Below are 17,128 nucleotides of genomic sequence, written 5' to 3'. Positions count from 1 at the left end.
ATCATTTTTGGTGATTGATGTAATGGTATTTCTACTTCATCTAGATTTTAAGGAGCGATGAAAAAATTCAGAATTCCCATCTCCAAGTTGCAACCACCTCACCCTCGATCGTTGACGTAGTTCTGCCTCCTTAGTTGCCAGGAAAAATTTAAGGTCTGCTACTGCCTGTTTCTCTTGAAGTATGACTTGATCATCAAAATTATTGGTCATCAAAGTAGATTGGAGAGTATCTACTAACTGTTGAGCTTCATTTATTTTTCCATCCAAGTTAGAATAGGTACTACGACTCCAATTCTTAAGTACATCCTTCAATTCCTTCAAGCGATGCATGAGGGCAAACATGGGTCTACCAGGGGCTGGGTGAGCCCACACTTCTTTGACTAAAGGAATGAAATTTGGATGCTCCACCCAATGATTGGCAAAGTAAAATTGTTTACCACATATACGAGGGCGGTCACCAGTGCACACAACCATAGGACTGTGATCTGAAATACCGGGATTCTGAAATTGAGCTGAAGAGAGTGGGTAACAATCATTCCACATGGGATTTACGACAACACGATCAAGCTTACCATCAATTCTGCCGGCCCCTGTACCTTTATTACTCCATGTGTATTTACACCCAGACCATGAGAGGTCCTGTAAGTCAATGGAGTGAAAGCATTCAGACATAGGAGAGGTTTGACTGGGACGAAGCGGGAGCCCACCTCGTTTTTCTGATGAAGATTTGTATGCGTTGAAGTCGCCTAGAATAGCCCAAGGCAGTGTCATATTATCGCCTAATATTGTTAAGTCTTCCCATAGGTGGTTTCTATCGTTAACGAGTTGGAACCATATACAAAGGTTAAAGCAAGCTCTTGAGAAGTAGTACGACACTTTACCTTGATATGAATCATCTGATTGGAAACCTTTAAAGCCTGGACTTGTACTTTCCCTTCATCCCAAAATAACCATAACCGGCCACCAGGAGCATCATAATAATTTGTAAGATGTTGGTAATGACTAATGAAAGGGCGGGACACTCTATCAAATTGATGAATCTTTACACGAGTCTCTATCAAAGCAAAAACATCAAGCATGTTACGTTTCACCCAATCAAGAACAACACTAGCCTTATTCTCATCACATAGTCCTCTGACGTTCCAAGCTCCAAAAATCATAAATTAAATAGAAGAAAGATTTGGGTGAGTTTCAAGGCCACCCCCACCTTGCACCACATTAATACCAATCTCCATATTATCCATTTGGTTTGTATGTTCAACGAGGTTTGGCAGAGACTCTTTATCTTGAAGAAGAGCAAACCTATTCTTGTTAAAACGATTCACATTATCCGAAGTATCAGTTCTGTTAGAGAATAGCCGTGCACGAGATTTCACCGATCTAGAATTTCTAGGATGCAGAGTTTGCGATGTCGAGGAGACTATCGTCCCTTGTGATTCCATATTCTGCTGGGGATGCGATGTGTTTGGATCAAACACAATCATCGTGTTGTTCGTGGTGGGTCCCGCCTGAATGCCCAGATTAGGAGTTTGAGATTGATTCAAACTCGTTCCCGCCAATGTCGTTTTAGGAGTTTGAGATTGATTCAAACTCGTTCTCCCAATGTCGTTTTAGGAGTTTGAGATTGATTCAAACTCGTTCCCGTCAATGTCGTTTTAGGAGATTGAGATTGATTCAAACTAGTTCCCGCCAATGTTGTTTTAGGAGTTTGAGATTGATTCAAACTCGTTCCAGCCAATGACGTTTGAAGAGTCCCAGAGAGATTCAAGTTACTCTGGTTTGGACCTCTTCCATTCACCTTAGAATTAGAGTTTCGACGTCGATCCACTGTTTGCCACTAATCTGCCATCGGCGACAGAGTTTGCTGCTCTTGAGAAGGTAGCACAGTCGGGTTTGCGTTAGCGCATGATTGTTCCCTATGACCAAATATTGCACACTTGGTGCATACAGGAGGAGCCCATTCATATTGTACAGGCTGTTCTACAATGGTTCTGTCTTCTTGTTCAATTGGGATGGAATATGGTAGCCCATCAGATGCCTTAACCATTACACAGAACCTCGCGTAAGTAAGACGTTCAAATGATGACGTTCTCCGATTAGTAAACAATGGTTTCCCAAACATACTAGCAATACAAGCTAAACCCTCATGTGTCCAAAATTGAAGATTTAATCCATAAATACATACCCAGATAGGAAGCTCCGTTTCTTCTTTCTTTTGATGATTCACAGAAGGCGATCATGGTCGTAAAACAAAAGCTCTAGAACCAAAACCCCAAGGTCCCTCATCCATGATTCGTTTGGCCAGGCTTTTGGTAGGGAACTTGAAGATAAACAGGCCATTCGTCAAACCGAAAACTTCCACTGCTCCCACATGGCGCCAATTATCTTCAGCATATTGTTTCATGGCAGTGAACGATGGAGTCTTGCCAAAGACAAACCCAACCAGGGAGGATTCCCAACGTTCCTTGCCTTCCTTTAAGGCTTCCTGGCTGCAACGAACCACCCTCCTCCCATTCACCTCTCCAGGCTGTATATAAGGAAGTTCAACAGGACCTTCAACGTCCTTCCCATTGTTGAAGAGACCAGCCCATGAACCCTCACGCCTAGCATCAGGATTGTCTTCAGCCATTACGGCGACATCGTCGACGGGAGAGCTTTGCTGCATATAAGAGAGCTCAGGCGTTGCTGTCGTCGCTTTCTCCTTCCGCTCCTCTTCCACAATAATTCCTCCCTTTCAGAGCAATTTCGTCTCCTCGTATTTTTAGTCTATGACTCCCACCTTTGTCTTATCTGGTTCGTCAGATCTCCGATTCCTATTTCATTGTTGAGATTCGACTAGAGTCCAGTGGATGACTCAATGTGCATCTTTATTTGGATCGCCGGCTGACCCGGTTTGAACAGGTAGATGGGCGGTTTGCCCATAACACCTACGTCACCATTTAACATTTTAACTATAACTTCTGATGGCAGGGTCTGACTGACAAATTCAATACCTCAGGAGGAGGTGACATTAATTTTAGAGAAACCTGAGGGGATGGCGCTGAAAATTACCCCAAATTAAAAGAACGGGGCCTCTAGGCGCTTCGAAATGACTCCAGCAAGGCAGCAAAGCAGAAAGACGGGAAAGGGAGGCTCTTCCTTCTAGTTTGAACTCTGCAATGGACGAAGCAGCAGAAATGGGAGGAACCTCTATGGACGAGGAAACCGTTAGTCGTGTCTTCTCTGAGCTAAAAACCTTCTCCCTTAACATTCTCGACCTTCTCCAGAACCCCAAGAGAGATGTCCGGACGATCTCTGAACTGACCGAGTTTCTACGTCGGACTCCTGCCGAAGCTCTGCAACCATTCTTCGAGTAAGTTTGTTAGAACTTCGCTCCCTTGCTTAAGTTTTAATTTTCTTTAGCCATTTTCTTTGGCTTTACATTATCGGTTTTTGGGTTATTCTTCGTTGTTGTTGCTTTTTTTTTTCTCTGCTTCAGCGAAGTTTATTGGGCTGCAATATTGGATATTAATATTTCTTGATTCAGTGTATGGCCATTGTCATTTACTAGAAAAAAATTTGGTTTTTATATGGTGCTGGTGGTCTTAATAAATTTGCGTTCTCAGGCTTTTTTCTTCATTCAGAAGTGCAATTTTCTTTTTCGTCACGATTTAAGTGAACTGAAGGGAAGCAAAGTTTGCTTAAGAAAGGAAAATAAAAATGTTTGTAATCACTCTTACAAGACTAACTAGCTTGATGTCCTGCGGGATATGTTAATTGCACTTTTTGAATAGAATCGTTAGGTCAGCGTATTTTGATAGAATGGAGGTTTGGATCACGGGAGAGAATTGATGAACTGAGAAGGGTGAAAACAATATCGAGCTGGCGAGATTCCTTAAAAGGGGATGTGCAGTTTGAAGAACAAAATAAACAAGTATGCTTTTTATATACTCTTTCCAAAAAATACAAGAATTAACTAGTTGTCATTTTTCTTTGGGTAGAACCAGTTGTCATTTAATCCCATTGTACTTGGATTTATGGACACTCACACATACATACACACACATACATGTATTTGTGTGTGTGTGTGTGTGTATATATATATAAAAGCTAGCCTAATAGGGGAAGGGGTTTAGAAGGAAAGCAAGCTGAGCTCAATCTTAAGAGATTGGTGGAGGTCTCTGTTTTCCTCTCGAGTGGATTGCCTCTACTCTATTTGACCTTCTGAAAGTGAAGAAAGTTGGTGGGCTAGGAAGTTGTGCAAACCAGGCTGTTATGAGAACCCAGACAGCTGGGCTAATAGTTGCTGTTTCCTCCTCCTATTGGGAAGTGGATTTTTATCTGTCCTTAAAGTCTAGTATGATGAGATTAAATGACAACTGGTTAATAGTCTTTTTTTTATATAGTTTTATTTAAAAAAAAAAAAAAAAAACTCAGAGCACATAATCAGCAACTCACATGGTTATTTCCTAGTACTTTTGTGCTGGGTGCTGGTGCTTTACTGGACTGGGTCAATTAGGTTTTTGTCACAGCATCTCCCAATTCATGATCTTGTACTAATTCCTTCATTTGTTTCTGCATCAGTCAGCATGCAATTCCACATGTGTATCTTCATGCAACCTATCAAGAGACACCTTGTCCTCAAGGTGCAATGTAGGGAAAAGCTGCATTAGATCAGTTACACTCTCCCTAGATAAGTCTTTAACAAGCAGACCATCCCATCAAACTAGTTTATGAGTTATTATGACATCTCTACATAGCAGTGCAGGCTTTGAGAATGGCTAATGGCGATATGATGGGGTGATTTCGGCATTGTAGAGATGCTAATGGCAATATTGGTTAGTAGAAAGTGGGCCATGTGATGGTTTAAGGAGTGAAATGAGAAAGATATGCTGAATTCACTGTTGGTAGTAAGTTCAGTTTGTATGCACCAGGCTGATTTTGTGACTGATTTGGTATGGGCCATGAAACCTTTTGCTCAATTTGTGGCGTAGTTTGACTGCTAAGGCTTGTTGCTTGTAGGAATGCTGTTTCAAAAGCATGCAGTCATTTATTTGAAACTCTACAGTTCTTCATTAGCTTGTGCTTGCATTTTTTGTTAAGCCTTGACCAAATTCTCTTTGAGATTCTGTAAGACTTGAGTTCTCCAACTCAACTCCTGGTCCACTGGAGAAGTTGTATGGATGGCAACTTTTAGAGGGTCTCTACCGTACTAAGCCTTGGAAGGAGTCATCCCATGGTAGAATGGTAGGAAGTGTTGTACTTGTACCACACGTCTGCCCAAGGAAGATATGATGGTCAGCTTTTAGGATTTTCTTGGTTGAATGACCCAAGGCATTGTATACATTTTTTGAGAAATTCCGTCTGGCCATTAATTTGGTAGCCTAAGCTCATCTTGAGGGTAGCGGCACGAGTTTAAAAGAGGTCCTGCAAGAATTTTCTTGTGAAAATAGGGGCCCTGTTCAGATATTACTACTTTGGGAACTGCCTTGAACTTAGTTATCATTTGAGTAAATAAATTTGCCATTGATGTGGCATTAATGGCACCCAAATGATAGTATTTGGATAGTCCACCAATTATCACTACAATAATGAACATCCCTTTAGAACAACAATGAAATCCATGAAAAAATGTCCTCCCAAACTTGAGATGGAATAGGTAATGGCATGAGTAAACCTGCAGGATCATTTGTAGTATACTTGGTCCGTTATCACATAAGGACATATTTAGCAAAGCAACACCAGTATACATTTTAGGCCAGAGAGATTCACAGTCTCTTATAGCTCTCCAACACCCCTGCCTGTTTTCCAAAATATGTATCATGAAACACCTTTTAACAAGACTGGTTTCAAAGAAGAATTTGGATTCTAGCTGCATTTGCCTTAAAGAACAATACTCCATTTATCATATTACAATCATTGGTGGACAAGATTCCTCACATTCACTGGTTAAATCAAATCAAAGTGGAACAGTGGTGAGGAGAACACTAAATTCTAGCTGCCATTTATGCTGCTGTGATCAAAGATATCATATGGATGACCAATATCCTTGTCATCTGCGGTAGATCTAAACAGGGAATCATTGACTAGTTCTTTGCCAGGCCCATACAGGATGTTGTAAGTGTGCAGCTTACTAACCAGATAAGTGTTACTCAGGTGTTTGAATAACTTCAGTGAGTAATTTTTTAGGACTCTATGGTTTGTCTTGATGGTTAGTTGTCTTCCCAACAATTAATGTATTGATTTCTGGACTGCTTGTGTTAGTGCATGCAATTCCTTAACATAAGTAGAACCTTGTTTCATATGGTCACAAAACCTTTGCTTAAGAATGCAGTAGGGTGTCCCTGTGACCATAGTTGTTACGTCATCTACTCGGGGGTGAAGTAGGGATGGAAATAAAAGCGAAGGTGGCACTAGTTAGGCAACGAGTTGTTTCCAAGGCGACTAAAATGACACTGGATGCCTAGGTGCCGGTGTAGCACTTGGACGCCTAGGCATTGCCCCGTGATAACTATGTTTGAAACAGAGCTTTCCCTATTCCAGTGCCTGATGCATCAGTCTCTAGTCCAATATCTTTATAAAATTGGGAAATTCAAGGACTGGAGCTGCAGTTATATCATGTTTTAAGGGACGGTTTGGTTATCTGGAATCCGGGATTTCAAATCCTAGATTCATGAATCTGAGATTTATATCTGTTTGGTTGTAAAACATCCTTGGATTCATGAATCCAGGGATTTTTCACTTTTTTCCCTAAAAACGTGAATTAAGCCATTCTTGGGGATTGGGTGAAATCCATGAATTCCACCCTAAAGCATAAAATGGATGAAATTTGCGGATTCACGCAGAGTAACCCAACGAAACTCTAGGAACTTCGGTAGATTTGAGGCTAATCAAACAGTTAATATTTTGAACCATGAATCCATAGATTTTAAACCCCATTTCATTTCAAATCCTTGGATTCATGTAACCAAACAAGCCCTAAGAGCATCAGACTCAATTCTGTGGAATCCCCCAATGTAACTATCCCTTTTGAGCATCTTAGCGAGGGGAATATCAATATGAGCGGAAATGCTGCACAATAACCTGTAGTAGCCAGTGACACTGTGACACTGAAGAATCATCTTAGTTGAGTGAGGTTCTTTAGTAGTGGGCACTCTGTGACAGTGTAAACCTTTTGAGGATCAGATTCTACTCCTGCCCCGGAAATGATATGTCCCATGTAATCCAAGGAGTGCTGACAGAATTGGCTTTGCTACATTTAGCCAAAAACTTATTGCTAGAAAAATATTTCAGCACTTCAGTTAGATGAGGTAAGCGGTCCCCTAAGGTTACACTGAAAAACCGAGATGATGTCAAAGAAGATGGTCATAGGATTTTCATAAATGGCTTGGGAATGCTAGTCATAGTGGTTTGGAAGGTATAGGAGCATTTGTCAAGCCAAAGAGCATCACTAAAAATTCGTAATGGCCCTCATCTGGTCTTATAGCAGTCCTATCAATATCTTAAGCATGGAAAGGACAGTGGTTCCATGCAATTTGTCTAACACATCTCGACTGTTGGGATATGAAATCTATGCTTGATGGTTATGGAGTTCAATGCACCTATAATCGCCATAGAATCTCAAACTACAATCCTTCTTCTCAACTAAGAACACTAGGGATGATGAGGGGCTACTTGCTTTGTTGGATTAGACTCTTAATTAATTATTTCAGTTACCAATCTATCCATCTCACTTTTCTGAAAATGGGGTTATTTATGGGGGTGTACCTGTACAGTCACAGACTAAGCTCCTGTAGCTGGATGAATGATAGGGTCGGTAGCTCAATGAGGAGTTAGGGCTTTAAAGACTTGTTGGATTGGGGCTAGACTGTTTAAATACTGGCGGGGATTGGTCGTAATGCAGTTTTAGTGAATTGGCGGTGCTTTTCACCTTTGAGTGAAAGGAGGAAGCTATTTCAGCCTACTAGTTAGTTCTCTCATGTGAGTGACTGACAGTTCTGCTAGAATTTGGGTAGATTCCCCTAGCAAAAACACTGTTATCGGGTCCCACTAAAATTCTACGGACAGTCATTTGTAACCATTCAAAATAGTCCTGAAGTTTCAAAAAATTGAACGCCTAGGGCTATATTAGCTCCCTTTATAGGCAAAACAAATAAATCCACAACAAAAACTCTTTCCCGTAGCTTAAGAGATGCAACACTACAGCACTTACTACACATACAATTATTTCCATTACCAAGAAAACTCAAAGGACTTAAGTTGGGGTAAATGTACAATTTAAAACAACACCAATGGATTCTTGGATTAAATTATTGCATTCACATGGTCAATCAGTATGTTTAATCTATATGTTCATAATGAAAAGTACCGAGTCTTTTATGTGAACACAAGGACCCCCAGCTGAAAACTCAAGTGGCCCCCTAGGAATGATCTAAGAAGCCTCCATAAAGTGGCCGAACCCTATAGCAGGAGTATTTTGGGCATTTTAGCCCTTTACTCCTGAATTGAATTTAGAATTTATTTCAGAACTTTGTTAAGTCAGTTTGAGTATGGTTAGGATTTGTTTTGAGCATTTTACTTTGAGTTGAATCATGGTTGCCAAGGCGGTAAGGCGATAAAGCGGCGCCTAGGCGTTCAAAGCGGTTGGGTAAAAAATTTTCAATTCAACTACTTTTACACTACTTTTCAATACAACTACTTTCTATAGTAAGCTAAACAAATGTTGAATAGTCACATTCATATAAAAAAAAAAAAAATTCAAGAATCATAATTATGAAAAATTATTTAAAAAAAAACATAAACATAAGTTGTCAAAGCGGCCACCTAGGCATTTACTGATTCATTGATTCTTGATGTTGAGTATGGCTCATGCTTCACATTCTGTTGCCGATGGGCATGGGGTCCCGCTCTTCGGTGAGTGGGCGGGGGTCCTGGGAGGCCGCCCTGGTGGGGACAGCGCCCCTGGAGCAAAAAATAGGTTCTATGTCACTTTGGGCCTTGGAGTTCCTTTGCAGATTGGGCATCAATTAAGCGGTTGAAAATAAAGCTTTGCCGCCTAGGCGGACGCTTTGACAACTATGAGTTGAATTGTTTGCTTCGGCTTTATCTTTCAAGAAATTTGTTAGTGAGATTCTACTCAAAGGGTTGAAATCTTGTAGTAATTTGATTCCTTTTCTTAAGTGTTGATAAGAGCCCAATTCTATATGGAATGGGACCCTATTAGTAAGGAGATCCCAGTTAGAGTCAGAGTTTTATTTTCAGCTTATAAATAGCCTTTCCATGTAAGTTTTTTTTCTTCAGATTTGATGAATTAGAAATTTGAGTTAATTGCCTAAGTGTTGGTAGGGTTCCTAAGAGGGGGACCTTGTGGTTGTCTTTGAAGCCTTCAATTTCGATTCCAGTATTCAAGCATTCCTTCTTCAAGTTCAGAAGCATCAGTCCAGCAACTCCAGCAACTATTCAAGTAAATCCAAGAGGCCCTACCCCATTCCCAGCTCCCTTCTTCTGTCCCCTGCTTGATGAACCTTAGCATCCCTAGCCCCCTCCTCCCTTGCTTGGCCTAGAAACCCATCCCCACCCCATCGCAAATCACCCCTGCCCCCTCCCCTTTAGTTTTCTTTAATTCCAGCTCCTTCCCCTAGCCATCATGACTTTCCCCCACTCCCCCTCTACCCCATGACAGCATATCCTAATCACTCTAGTATATCCCAAATCCTAGCCCAAAACTCCACCATTCATCCACCACTAGAGTTGCAGGAACCCCTATACCTCATTCCTACTCCTAGTTTCTTCAAAACAGACCTATTCCCGAGTTCTAAAAACCTGCACTTCATCTTTTCCTTGAGTTTTGCAGAATTTTCAGAATTCCAGAAATTCTGAATTTTATTAAGTTCTTTCAATTATATCCCATTCTAGTTGAACAATAGAAGTCAGTTCTATCCTGCCAAACCAGCAAGGCTAGCCCCTTCCCTAGCCCTAAGGCCCCTAACTGAAACCTAGTTGCCCTAGAATTTGTATTTTCAAATCTGAATTTCAACTTCCAATAAAATTCAGATCTGAACTTCATATATTCGGCGGGCTTGAATTGCCTTAGAAACCTAGAAATCACTCTACCTATTTGCTGGAAATTCATGGTAGAAGATCTCGCTCTCAAGCGAGATCTTGCCACCTTGAAAAACTGAGATCTCGGTCGAGGTATGCAATTTTTTGGCGTCAACTTGGTGGCCCATCTCGGTGGGTTTTAGGGTCCCAATTGGGTTGAAACTTGAGAAGGGCGGGCCTGGCGCAATGGTGGAGTCTTTCCATTGTGCGCTGGAGGTCGCGGGTTCGAATCAGCCTCTCTGCAAAAAGCTGGGGTAAGGCTGCCTGGAAAGTCCCTTCCGCAGACCCCACAGTGTGGGAGCTTCGGCACTGGGTATGCCCTTTAATTGGGTTGAAACTTGGTATTTAGCCTATTTAAGGCCTTTTGAGCACATTGGTGGCTTTGGATTTGTTAGAAAACAACCCTATGTATGATTTCTAAGTCTACCTATAGTGTGAAACCGAAATCTTGTAGGATTAGAGAATGCAATGTTATACAACATATAATATAGAATCTTTAAGGCGTATAAATGAAAAGCAAGTGTATCAAATGCATCAAGTAACCTAAATGTCATCAAAATTTCATCCATATGAGTATCACAATCTCAATTTTCAAGAATAGAATAATAAAATTATACAATCATTAGAAGTTCTATATAAGTCATTAAATCATAAGTTCATAAGACAAGTAGAGAATGATTGATCTTCCTTTGATGTTGTAGATGTGCTAAGAGTAGTTGCAGGTGAAAGTCCAGTCGAAATCCACAAAAAAGGCAAAAATTGAGAGTTCTAGCAAGATCCAGGGTGAGATATAGTGAGATATGGCAAGATATGGGGAGATATGGCGAGATTTTGAGCGAGATGTTCCAACTCTTTGTTCTCGACCTCCATCTCGTCTCGCCTATGTGAAAAATGAGATATCTCACGAGATCTCCCACCAAGGCTGGAATTTCCTGGGCGGCCACATTCTAGGGAAATCACAACTTTACCCTTGACCCTAGATCCGTGGTTGCATCTGTCTCAAAAGTTTTTGGACTGAGCTAACTTGTTAAGGCATGAAGTCTACTTTCAAGTATTTCCTCACTGCATCAGGAAGCAGCTCTGATTAGTCAGCATCCGAACTGTTGTTGGTGATCACAGTGAACTATTTTTCATCCATGGAGATCGTAAACAACCATCCCTTACATTATGCGATGCTATAAATTTCTCATCACAATGGTAGCAGAGGCCCTTTTTGCATCTGGCTTTTCTCAGCAGACACAATCTAGGTCAAAGCACTGGACTGGGGGCATGGGTTTGGGCAGGGTCTTCAGAAGAGGCTCTACAGCTGGAGGCCCAAGCTTGGCCAAGAGGGTTTGGGACATGGTGTACTAAAAAGAAAAAATTTCCTAATTCAATCTTGGTAAGGAATTAGCCTGGTTTTCTTGCCACTATGGTTGTGTCACCAGTAGCTCTATGCGGAGCTCTGATTGTAATCTAGAGATGAGGAAACTGACAACAACAGGCTTTGGAACACTATTCGCCTTATTAAGGAGTTCTTCAAATTTGGATTGGTACTCAGTGATTGTGCCTTGTGTCAATATAGGTGACATTGTTTATGTTCCTCAGATAATGAAGTCCTGAGTTGAGTCTTCAAGGCGTTGAGGAACTGAAGACAGCTCGTTTAAGGCATTTAAGGGCATCCATTAATAACAAGACAGGTCCATCCCTGTGAAAGGAAGTGATAGTGATTTGTCAATCTTCTGGGATAAATTGTTACATTTCAAATTGCTGAGCCCTAAAGGTTCAACCTAAGGGGTCTGTGCCATCAAAAGAAGGAATCTTCCATCTCATATATCTAGGACTGAGGTCCATGTTGAGGTGGTGCAGAAATGGTGGAAGTCAGATTCAGACAAAGATTGGTACTAGTGAAATGGTGGAAGTCAGATTCAGACGAAGATTAGTATTAGTGCAGATCAGGACGTTCAGCATTCATGACAGATGTCTGGCTTCAGGAATGCTGTAAGGCTTTAGTGATATCAGCGAGAGGAATTTGTTTTGGTTTCATATGCGTTAGCTTCTTGCACTTGGGAAGCACTGAGAATTGAAAGGTTTTTAAAGGCTTCTTCTGGCTTTGACAGACAAGTACCACCAGCCACATTGAGGATGGATGAAAGCACCAATAAATAGAATGAAAGATTGGATTAAGGGAGAGTTTTGATGAGCTGAGAAGGGTAGTAATTTCAAGCTGGCGAGACTCCTTAGAAGGGGATGAGAGGTTTGAAGAGCAAAAAGAAACAAATATGATTTTTCAAAAAAATTCCTTCAATAGTTTGGTTAAAAGTTTTATGTCATTAAACCTGATTACAATGGGATTAAATGATAACTAATCAATTCTCAACTAATTACAATCAAGGTTTAAAGTATCGGTCCGTATCGGCCGATACGTATCGGTATCACAGGTTTGCGATATGATACATGCCGATACGTCTCTAAAAAGTTATTTTTCCTTGTCGTTTCCCATGTATCGTTATGTATCGGCCGATACGATGAGAAACGATACAAAATGCTACGATACTAACCGATACAGTCGATACAAACTACTGCAACGGGTAAATGCCTTTTGATGTCTGGTAACAAGTTGCAGAAGGGGGAAGAAATGGGTTCAGTCTTGATCCATTGGCCTTTTCTTCACAGAGCAAGAAATGAATTTCCAGAAAGAGAAAGGGAAGGAGTTGATGGAAGGGAAGAAGTTTGAGACCATGAGATTGAAGGCCATGAGTGGAAAAGAAAAACTCCGAAGCTAAACCTGGTGGGTCGTTGAACATCAACTTTTATCGGTGATTGATTCCAGAAGTTGCTTCAAACTTGGCGGGATAAATCGCATTTGTTTTGGATGTGAATGATTTCAGATTTTCAGTACCAACTTAGAATCGTTGCTACATAGTACAGGTTCTGATCAAGCGTACATAACTCCAGCGGCCCAGATGGGGTTTGGGCGTCGGAACACAAAGCCAATTCAACTTCTCTTCTTTTCACTCAGGTAGGCAGCGTCACCTACAGAGTACAGACTTGGGTGTGGCCTGCTGCCGGTGGTTTCCATAGCCGCCTTCCTGTACTGTTACCCTCCGGAGGACGTACCAGAGTTGAAGTAACTCACACCTTTGGCCTTGCCTCCAGGAATTCACTACTAGCCTTGACAGCTCTATCCACCACTTCGACCGATCTCCACTTCAGTTGTCTAAAGACTAAACTAAATTAGTTTTGCCAAGCGCTTTTTAAACCTAAAACAAAAGAAGACAGGGTTTCATTGATGTTCGTTTGATTTTTTATTTATTTATTTTCCATTATGATGGAGTGGTTTCATTGATGTTAGTACCGGTAAATTTTTAAACAAATGTAAAAGATAACCTCTGAAGTCTGAATCAATTTCCCTGATGCCCAAAACCAAAAGTTCATTGGCCTCCATCCCACTTCCCACATTCCCACCTTGTATGTATAATTATATTTTAACAATTACAGAGTTAATTCACAATAAGAAATTTTCATCATGAATAAAGTCTGATCTTAAGAGATGTCATGCTTAGTGGTTATGAAGTACACATGATTAAGTAGATGCATGATAAAATAATTATTTACTAGCTATGTCTATATATTATATATATATATTAGACTATTTTTATATATATGCACTTTGATCATTTCTATTTAATTCCACATCCATCGATACGTATCTACGATACGATACGATACAAACCGAAACGTCTCTTAAAATAACTCGACCGATACACTACCGATACGCGATACTTTAAACCTTGATTACAATAAACTCTTTTCTCTTGTCTTTTATGAAAGATACTCATGGGACATAATCAGTAGCCCACACTGGTATTTCCTAGTCTTTTCATGGGCCTGGCACTGATGTTTGACTGGATTGGGTCAATTATGGTTATCACAGCATCTCCCAACTCATCATCTTGTACATATTCCTTCATTTTTTGCTATTCTCAGTCAGTCTGCAATTGCACGTGCATCATATTTTTCCTATTTAGTTCATTGTCATTTGGTTGGAAGCTGAAGTAAAATACATTTATTATGTTCCTGTAAAATAATAATTGTTGTGGATGGTTAGCAAAGTTTTCATTTAATTTTGTTTAGTTTGACTTTCCTCCATTTCACCTTACCTGCTGCAACATAAATATGGAACTTTGACGTTTGAGTTATGCCATACTTTATTCTTATTATATGGTTTTGACATGTGATTATTTCTTGACAGTTACATCTTGTTCCCGTTGCTTCTTCTCCTAGATGCAGCGGTTGGTTGTCGGTCTTCCCCAAAGAATGAATCGTATGGGGACTTTAGTATGGCTAATATAGAGAAAACACCACATGAAGTAAGTGATAGTGTGGCAGAAAGCATGCTTCTCTGTCTTGAGGAACTTCTGAAGAAATGTCACTTTGGATCTGTGGATCAGGTAGTCAAATTCAAGAGGCATAGAAATTTCAAGTTCTCTATTTGTTATATTTCATGAACACAGTTGTGCATATTAGAAAAATATTCATCTTTAGAAGTTACTGGTTGTATAAAATCTTTGCCAACTTATCTTGGATTCCCTGGAAAAAGTTGAAATGGAACTTGTCAAGATTGGTGTGGTCTACCACTATCTGTACCATGCGCCTGGTGGGTTGGGTGGGGGGGGGGGGGGGGACAGACCTGTATGTACCTCGGTGGTGTTTGTGTGTTGCATAACTCGTCTTTGTTTAGCATAAGATACTTTTTCTTTTTCTATTTTCTATTATGTACTTTCTGCTTTACACATGTAATCTTTTCAGGAAAGTTCGTTCTCCTGTTTAATGCCATTGTTTTTTTTTGTTGGGGGGCCAGGGGCCCCTGGGGGGGGGGATGGGGGAGCTTTAATTGGACTACCAAATCATGAGCTACGAACTCTTTCTTTGATCCAACATTCAAAGCTTGTGAAGTTCTCTTCTTCTTTCTGTCTTCCCTCTTCTTCTCCGTGGTATGTTTATTTTATTTTATTCTTTTCTGATAAGTGAGATTGTATATTAAAGAAAAAACAATACAAAGAAAGCATCTTCTGCGAAACCCTTTAGAAGAGAGGTTAGGAGAATCTAGACAAGGAGGGCATTCCCTCCTATTCAGTATCTCAAATAGGAAAATAAACCCAATCCTAATCTGTAATAAACATGTGGTGCTGCATCGCTTTGAATCAAATCAACTAGTTCTTTAGGGAACTGTATAGGTTCCCACCACTCCTGTTGCTTCCTAAGCTGAACCTCTTTCATGTAATCTGCTGTTTGGTTTTGTTCTCGCCACATATGCCTAGATTCCACCTCAATTAATGTAGCTGCCTCTTGCGAAATCCTCCCTTTTATAGCTTGACACTTCCATGGCCCTTGGATAGACCCATTAATAATACTGCTAACTTTGAATTAGGTCTGATGGAGACCTTCAAATTTCTTCTTGAGTGCAAATTTCAACCCCTCCAAAAATGGCTTGCAATCCCACTGCCAACGCTGAAAGCTCTTCCCCTCTACCAACATATGCCATAATAAGATTGCCTGAATAATGTCTTAGCACCCCACCCAATGTAGCTATTGAATTCATTAATGCTCCATCACAGAAAGCCTAAACCAGGAACAAGCCTTTGGAACCCTATTCTTCCATACCAACTTGAATATTCCACTTCTCAGCCATATAAACAGCTTGGGCAGTTTGCTCACTAATTTTGATATCCCCATCTTAGTTTACTGGGAAGGTAAGATCAGCTAGGGGACTGATGGGAACCAGTGACTCTAAGGGGGACACTCTCTATGAAAACCCACCCTAGAACTAGCCTAAGAATCAGAGATCCAGTGAAGGAGAAGGGAAACATAGAGGAATGGGTTAAAGAATGATAAGAATGATTGAGGGTAGGTATGTGGACCCACAAAATACCTATTTATGGGCAACTAGACCAGCCGGTTGATAACCCATTGACAGCCAGACCACCCGGTCGATGATAAAAGTTAAGGTAAAAAATCACCAAAACAGACCCTAACACCTTGAGGGTAACCCTAATACATCCAGTTCGTCAAACTCAGATTGAGCCGTGGGTGAGAGAGAAGAAGAGAGGAGCTCTAAGCCAAGGTGTTGGCTGTCCATATTGGAGGTTGAAGGCTGTGTTTCTGCCAAGAAAACATCAGCACAAGGTACACCATCTTTCCCTCTACCTCCCATGTGATTTTTATTTAATTTGGCCATAGATGGATCCATTGATGGAACCATCAATGTGAGAAAGGAGAAATCAAAGGGGTTTTCTCTATTAATGTTTTCTGTATATTTCAAGGGCCTAAAATGAACTACTGATGTAAATGGAAGGGTATTCTAGTAGGAATAGGGCAGCATTGGTGTTGTAACCCAAGGTTTGGGTGGAGTGGAAGCTAAAGTTGAGATGGGATTTGGGGTTAATTAGCTAAGAAATATAGAACACGTTATTGAATATTGCCAACCCCAATCCATTGTACATATCGTTAATCAAATGTCATGTGATTATGATTGTATGATAAAAACTGTAAAATTAAACATCAGTTTGATTAGTAAAATTATTTGTTCAATAGATAGAAAATAAATTTTGTAAACCATTTAAAGAAATATCACTCAATCCAAATTCTTGTGCAATCAATCACTTGCATTGTCTCTACTTGATAAGACTAGTGATTCACATATGGCACCCCATTGGTTGATGGCTACCCCTTTTCTACCCTCTTCATCAAGGTTGTTAAAGTGACAAAGCGACCAAAGGAATGGAGGGCTTCCCAGACACTAAAGCAACAAAGTGCCAATAAAGCAATGACTCAGCGGTCAAAGCGATCTAGTGTTAATTTTTTGATATTTGATCAAAATATCAAAAGTTACATAAAATTCCTAGCATCTAAGTTTGAAACATTTTGCAAACTTAATGAAAAGCTCATTCATATAGTATACAAGATTGGAAAATGTAACATAGTCATTAACTTCAAATATAACAACTTCAAAGTCACAAATCAAACTTCAAAGTTTTAACAACCAAATTATCAAAACAACTAAACA

The 17,128-nt window shown here is 40.3% G+C and overlaps 1 protein-coding gene across 1 annotated transcript in view; it reads left to right on the top strand.

Annotated features, from left to right (window-relative positions):
* Positions 1-3,035: 3,035 nt before the first annotated feature.
* The window catches only part of LOC149015747 (ARM repeat superfamily protein), a 74,677-nt gene continuing 60,584 nt past the window's right edge, over positions 3,036-17,128 (top strand). Inside the window, exons 1-2 of the mRNA XM_089155229.1 lie at positions 3,036-3,352; positions 14,315-14,513. Of these exons, the coding sequence (XP_089011355.1) occupies positions 3,159-3,352; positions 14,315-14,513 (393 nt within the window). The 5' untranslated portion in view covers positions 3,036-3,158. The remainder of the gene's footprint in view (positions 3,353-14,314; positions 14,514-17,128) is intronic.

The sequence above is a fragment of the Hakea prostrata genome, chromosome 5, assembly GCF_041222555.1.
Source record: "Hakea prostrata isolate BN-2017 chromosome 5, UWA_Hpros_2, whole genome shotgun sequence".
In the NCBI taxonomy this organism is placed as follows: domain Eukaryota; kingdom Viridiplantae; phylum Streptophyta; class Magnoliopsida; order Proteales; family Proteaceae; genus Hakea; species Hakea prostrata.
The sequence above is the reverse complement of the archived record's forward strand: the minus strand, read 5'-3'. Positions and strand labels throughout refer to the sequence as shown.